The 7797-nt window shown below is 39.3% G+C and overlaps 1 protein-coding gene across 1 annotated transcript in view; it reads right to left on the bottom strand.

Moving 5' to 3' along the window:
* Positions 1 to 584: 584 nt before the first annotated feature.
* LOC139463336 (WD repeat-containing protein 86-like) overlaps positions 585 to 7797 on the bottom strand; it is a 42219-nt gene continuing 35006 nt past the window's right edge. Inside the window, exon 5 of the mRNA XM_071244586.1 lies at positions 585 to 2497. Within this exon, the coding sequence (XP_071100687.1) occupies positions 2414 to 2497 (84 nt within the window). The 3' untranslated portion in view covers positions 585 to 2413. The remainder of the gene's footprint in view (positions 2498 to 7797) is intronic.

Here is a 7797-nt window from a genome sequence, read left to right as displayed (position 1 = left end):
GTGAGTGAGTGAGTGAGTGAGTAAGTAAGTAAGTAAGTAAGTAAGTAAGTAAGTAAGTCGCTTTTCACAGTATTAAAGAAGTTGTTATCCATAAAAATTGTGTCTATATTGTCTTCCGTCAACTTCTAAGTAATGCCTATCAAACAATGTGAAATGTCATTGTTCTTCTTTCATCTTTGTGGCCTCATTGTAGTTTGAGTGAATATGCTGCATGTTTCCCATATTGACTGCCTGTCCAAATAACAATCAGCTTCTGTTCCTTAAATCATCCAGTTGCTTGTACCTTGTAGTAAAACAAGTAACAGAAGCTTTTGTTGTTGAGTATTTGTTTAGTCCTGCTACTGAATAAAGATGTACCAAATTCCGATACGTTTACATGGCTGCCGTGACAGCTATATTGAAAATAAAATTCGAACATCTTGAACTAATTTCATAATTCTGGAGACATGTATGTGAGGTTAAATGGTTTTCGACTAGATGATGTTTACAGTATAATGTAGTTTGAATCTAAGTGCGTGAGGTAAAAGTTTACATAGTATCGGCAAAATTACAACCATGTAGCGCTAGAATTTAATCAAATGTTTATTGTATGATAGGCCATATAGACCCAAATACATGAAGTGAATACAATACAGTTAGGATAATTTTACAAATAGAATCACATGTTTTATTTCTGTACATGTCTTGAAGGCATATTTGAATTATAACATAACCGATTTTAAATCTTGATGATTTTACGTTGCCATAAGGCGAATTAATTGTTGGTCTGACGGTCGAATTACATATTTATTTGGTATGTATTGCTTTTAAGGATGGACATATAAGAGCATAGTCAAAGTACAAAGGTGAAATCAAAGACAACACTTAATTTAACACACACAAAAACGGAAAATATGTGTTCAGCCCGACTACTGACTACTATAAATAAAAGACATAATAACATTTTTAGTAAATATGGCTGAGTAACAGGCATAAAGTGGATTGCAATATGGCTCTTGTGGCGGTCATATTGAAAATCGGATTGGATCCTCTTTAACAAATTCAGGTGTCATCATTAGTTAGAATAAGCATGTGAAGTATTATCTTATGTGGTACAGTGGTTTCCTGAGGAGATGATATGTACAGTGTGAGGAAATGCATTTGGACTTCAAGACATGGTCAAAGCATAAATGTTAAATCTAGTCAAATTTCAATTTCAAAACTTGCCGAAAGGGGAACATGTGTATTAAGCCCGCCTAATATCAATTCATATATACAGCTCACAGTTTCAAAAGAAGAAAAGGCTGTAATACTTAATTTGAACTAAGTGAATTGGTGCTGCATCGTCAAACACCAGTGTTATATAGTCCTCAGAATGTCCATATTATTACAGTTATGAAAAAATGAGGGTTTAACGTCGCATGAAATAATTAGGGAACAAAAGAAGAGAAACACATATTACACTTTGTACTTTGTAACATATACTTTTACAGAAACTCACGTGAAACTTTCGAGGATCTAAATTATTTCATGTTTCACTGCTTTGTGAACAATAAACCTGCATGGTACTTTTTACTGATAAAAGTATCACAAAACGCTTTTATTGTTTTTGATAGAGTATGACCTTTGACATTTGCATGAGATCGTTTTATTGGTTACAGCAATACTTTAGACTGACAAGGGAAAAGTTGCCTAGGCCAGCCGTACGGATCACCCGCTACATGTGCCGATTGAAACTAGCCGCATCCTCTTCCGGAAGGGCTTTGTAGAGGTGACTTGTATTTCACTGTTAACAAGACAAATACAGAGAAAGAGGCTTTTACTTTCACATATTGCATTGAATGCAATGTTGAAATTAAATGTAACAATACCTCTGAATTGAGGAATAAGAACCAATTGTGAACAAAATAATGATTTTTCGCAATTTACCTGCCACTTAGGTTACCAAAACACATATGCACTATTAGAATCGCTCCCAATATTTATCATATTTTGTGATCAAACCGCACCGCACATGTAACCGGAGTAGCAACAGTACCCGATAAAAGGAATCTTATGGTAAGATCTTAATCCCTTTCGTGAAACCCACAAACATAGATCAAACCCAAAATAATTAGGACGAATCTGGAATCGAACTCACGAGCATATGATTTTGGCTCGTCGAAGGCCGAAACTTTACACAGCGAATTTTGGTGGTGCCTTAGACGACCAGCTGGTATTCAACCTGTTGAGCTAACATTATGTATGGACAACAGAATAAGGCACTGGAAACAGGACATCGTAATGGTATATTTAGCAGTGCAAATGTGGTATTTGCCTGTCTAGACATGGATTTCAATCTTGTAAAGGGCTCAACAGCAAAAGTAGAACATGATTGAAATATGATACTGTGAAAAACAAGATGGCTTAAAGAAAGGTGATATGTTGGGGAGAATCATTCAAACCCTAGGAACCGGCTTAGGTGCCACACCATGATGTTGTTGTCATAGCCCACGCTGTAGATAGCGCCACGGGAAACCTGCAATACAAAGTTCATATCATGGTTTACAGTCAGATAACAGCAAATGTATTTACTTCAATTCATTCTTTTCAAACATGGTACAAACACAACTGACAGTGTGTGGTAGGTCCAGTGGTTTGCTGCAAAGCTTGTCAGTTTTCGTAGCAGGAATAGTGGATTGCGAATCTGAAAATTGGTGTCATTACGATTCTTAGTTTTGTCAGCAGAATACTTGTGGTCTTGATATGTGTCCCGCATAAAACCAAGCTATGAGTTAACTGAAACACTGTCCCAGCAGCATTAAACGTTTACACACATTTTTAAAGTCGTATTCAAAAGGTCAATATACCTACTACATAAATTGGGATGTCCTGGAACTGTTTATTGTGAATGCATATATTATTCCCAATTTACAGCGTGGAAATGTTTTACAAATTGATTCCATACCCATGGAAGGTTCAAGAATTTCCAAAACGAAACGCCAAACCTGTTGTCCTTTGCTGTCTTAATCATGTCAATGTTGAGTGTTATTGATAAGCAAGCCTTCATAGTCTATAAGGTTTGTTTACAACATATCTTATTCCCACGACTTCGACAATACAAAAGTGACACACTCCTGAACAAACTATGGTTTATTTCTCCTGACCTTAATATGTTGCATCTTACCGAAGCAAGGGAGTTAATTGACCACCATTGCCGAACTAGCCTAGAGTTTTGTGGCTCGGTCGTTGCGTCACTAGTGGCTATTACGAGTTATGTCCCTTCTATGTACCTCCTATTGACCAATCAGATCCCAACTATCATATGGCAGCACCCACTCATGACAATCTGATCAATAATTAAGATATTTTTTTTTGCAATATAACGGGTCTTACCCCGAGAAGTGATATTCTGCTAATTATATAAAAAATCATTTATTTTGTACAAAACATATGAATCAAAATTTATGCAACAGTTCTATTTCCTTTAAAAACCAATAATTTAACGAGAATTATTATTATTAAAAAGACCCTGAATAGAGGATGATTTGAAATATTGATCCCTTGTGATGGAAAAATCAACACAGTCAGACAGGACATGCCTGACCGCGATTCTTTCATCACAATGGATACAGAATAGAATGGAAGATCTTCACCAGTCAATAAATATTCATGAGTGTAGCGTGAATGGCCAATACGACATCGTCGCCTTATGACCTCTTAAAATATGGACTGACAACTCCAGTAGGTGTAACCGATAGTTAGTTTCATTTCATGTAACTTATTGATACCTACTTGGGTGTCCCACTTCTTTTGCATTAGAGGTAACGAATGTAACATCTAATTACAGGTTTATAAACCCAAGGATAAGAAGTGGCGTCACTGATTTGCTGAGTGCTGTTTTTGCAGCATTAGTCATTGTGTTATCAATGATACCAACACGGCTGGGTAGTCAACGAAAGACGATAACATATTGCCCAGTAGCAAGATCATTAAATAAATTTAGAATTTCGATTAAAAGAGGATGTTTATATGACATATTTTTAATAGTCTGCAGGCACGTAAAGGAATCTGAAAAAATAATGATTTGTTTATGATTAGATTGGTTGTAAATATATTTTAATCTGTTAAAATGGCATTTGCTACTGCTGTGAATATTGAACTGTTATCTGGTAATCTTGAAGGTGAGGATGAAATTGGGTTAAACGTCGCGTCCAAAATTATTGCACTTATATAGCGACGTGCATGCACACGTGTGTGTGGCTGCTTGTCCGGACTGCAGTTTTACAGTCACAATCCTTGTTTTAGCCCCTTAATGCCGAGCCACAGACAGTGTTACAAGTACCATCTTTTAACGTCTTTTGGTATGACGTGGCCGTGGATCGAGCCCCGGACGTTCTGCTGCCCGAGCAGACGCTCTACCACTAGACCACGGAGGCGGTAGGTAATCTTGAAGATATTGTTCTGGATCCAAAGATAGTGGCACTAGCAACTGCGCCACCATCCTTTGTTCCATCTGTAGATATAGACTTAGAAGTGATTGTATACTTGTGGGTAAATTAGTTGGTTAGTCATCTGATTTCTTTAGTGTTGATAATGTAAGTTCTGCTTCTGACCATTTGCCAAGGAGGCGATGAAAAACGTTGATAGTAAATGTTTTAGTTTCTGATAAGTATCTGCACCTGTACCATAACCTTGCCCTAAAGCGGTATGCAACTCATGAATGGGAACGATTCCATTATTATCCTCACCAATGTTTTTCCTCTTTTCTTTTTATTCTTTAAATCTATGATATTTCTGTGTTCACGTTATAGAGGAGAAATGTTTTGCAATAGTTTCACTTCATTTGCGATGACAATCCAAACAGAAACGTTACTACAAGGATGACAAACGTCGAAGGTATTTTTCATCACATTAAACGATGTTATATACACACGGCTGTGCAGCAAGGGAGATATGTCCAGTTGAATTATTTTTTTTGTTTTCGCAACCATCAAATGTATTCTTACATATGATTATGTACACATAGTGTATGGGTGTATGATGCGTCGTCTACGTGATGAACACATGTGGACGAATGGCAGGCTCCAAACTGAGAGAACTAAGCGAGATGCAGCCAATATGTGCAATGTGTCTCAATCTGTGATTTGCAGACTTTGGACTGGCATTTGCACACTAAACATGTCAATGATCGGCCCCACACCAGTTGACTTAAGTTAACTACACAAGCCCAGAAACCAAGCTTTAAGAAATCGAGCTCAAAACCGATCAAACTGCTGTTCACTTGCACATAGTCACCCTAGTTAGAAATCGTCCGCGTGCAGTTAATCTGCAAGATCGGAGACCAGGTGTTGTACCACCATTAACAGACGACACATTGTAGACTGACGCCAATGAAGGTTAGAGCGTAGAAACGGGATAGAATAGCCGATGTTCTTGTGTAATGTTGTCAGATAAGTCCAGATTGACTCTGGGCAAGGCTTTCCCTATGGGGCTAAATGTTACCTCATATATTGACCCTGATGTTGACCCCGATTCCATCACAGGGGGAATCACCCCGTCTAAGCATGCATAAACTAGGTCGGCGAATACTCTTCAAAATGTTACATACAGGGATACACATACATTCATTCTCATACTAAAAGTAGGAGATAGTAGTATCCGGAAATAACTTTTAAAAATTCAAAATTGTAAGAGCTATTAGTTTCCAATAATAGTTGTATTATAATAGTATGAACAAATTACAAACACAGTTCAACCGGAAGTGAAGTATGACAGTAGATGTTATGACAACGTACGATTTTGAAGAACGATAGGTGTAAGATGTGAAATTTTTGAATCACGATTTGTTAAACATCCATTCACTCGACGAGGCATACTGTGGATGAGTCTCCCAATGGCAATTTGAGTGAGTCCTCCTCTAGCAGCGCCTGGCCAAGTTCAGGCACCGTGGTCGGTGGCCTATGACGTTGACACACACGTCTCCCTTTCATGCCCCAGACGTATTCAGTGGGGAAAAGGTATGGCTCATTGACGGCCATGGCAGTCTATGGATATTGTGCTGCTGTGGGTGAGCATTCACGATTCGTACACGATGAGCATGGGCGTTGGGATCCTGCAAGACAATAGTCAATTCATACACTTTGCAGACCAGACATCAAAGCGTGTCAGTAGGTTGTCCCGATAGTACTGCCCAGTGATCCATCCTTCCTTGCAGATGAAGTTGGGTTCAGTCATAGCGATGCAAACCCACACCATAACCGATCAACCGCCAAATCTGTCACGAGGTCTCAGTTTGACATTGGCTTGACCTTTATTTCGACGTTGCCAGACACGACTACGCCCATCACGTTAGACACGTGTCCAGCGACGATGACCCCAGCTTCGACGTGTACACCATTGACATCTGTCGGCAAAATGACGATTTCTAATGGCGGTCAGACTCGCTGACTTGATTGATGCATGTTATCGTATCCCAATTGAGTGGTTCGATTTTCATGACATCAATCATTGGATTGTCTGGTGTAGACTCGATTATTTACAGCCAGGAATATTGACGATTGTGGCGTTAACAAACCAACCAACTAACCAGCAAACACACATTTGTAAGGGGCGGCACAATACGTGGCCGATGAGCACGGAGATGAGCTGCATGTAGACGATTTCTGATCATCTGACCCGTAACTCGTTCTCCAGTAGCCTGATGCGTGCTTGCAATTTGATTCGCCGTTTCTGCTCGATGTCTTCGAGCCTGGTTTTGGTTCAATCGATCCTGTACTTATGTCATTGACCTGGGATGCACTGAACAGGGTCGATCATCAACATTTTGGGTTTGTTGGTACCTGGCCATAGTCTGCTAATCACAGACCGTGAAACATTGAAGCTGATGGCCACTGCACGCTGACTTACGCCAGGTTCCAACTAGCCAATAGGCCAAAGACGCTGTATCGCTAGTTTATACACAAACAATGAATGAAATAAAATAATGGTCCACTGAGACCTTACCACATGGTAAGTGTGGTAGCAATTCCCATGGCATTGGGTCCTGCTTTCGTGGTAATGGGGTCCAACAGACCCCACACAAGCCCAACCGATCATTCCTGGACAGCAAACCAGTCACCAAGAAAGTTAAATTCAATGGCCCACTCCCCCGTAGGAGTCAAAGGAATGGCTATACCAAAAAGCTAAGGTCAATTCAAAAGATGCAAATTAGTTGTTAGTAGGTTTAAGACACCCTCTACGAAACTTGCAATCAGCCACCCAGCTAGACCATGTGGATGAACCTAACAAAAGCTACAAAAAGATTTGGATGTGGGGCCCCTTTGAGGATATCCCACTGGACAACCTCCAAGTATCTCAAAAAGCCTGGTGCCAAAGAAACATCCAGGCCACTTTTAACATAAAGGTAAGCATGGTGATGATCTCCATCTTATTCATTCATTTATCTTTTCCAAGGGCAAATCTGTTAACGACAATATATACCTGCTCAGTTTTGTATGACAGATTTGATGAAGCTATTCATATGGTTCAACAACTGCGAAAGTGGCATTACTAGTAAAATTCAACTTTAAGTTGCCCTTTAGAATTTTAACAGTTCATCCTTTCCACTTGGAGCTACTAGGCATTTGAAGGGTTCTATTTTGATAAATGTTTATCATTCGGCTGCTCCATATCTTGTGCCATATTTGAAACATTTAGAACCTTCATGCAATGGTGCATGCAATCCCACCTCCCAACGTGCCAGATTTTGCATTACCTGGACCACTTCCTAACGAAGGGTCACGTTGGGCACTAACCAGTGCATAGACAACCTCAATGGGTGTGTAGATACATTGGAAC

This window comes from Haliotis cracherodii, unplaced genomic scaffold, assembly GCF_022045235.1.
Source record: "Haliotis cracherodii isolate W230 unplaced genomic scaffold, xgHalCrac1.p SCAF_16, whole genome shotgun sequence".
Classification (NCBI taxonomy): domain Eukaryota; kingdom Metazoa; phylum Mollusca; class Gastropoda; order Lepetellida; family Haliotidae; genus Haliotis; species Haliotis cracherodii.
This window is presented reverse-complemented; position numbering and strand designations above follow the sequence as displayed.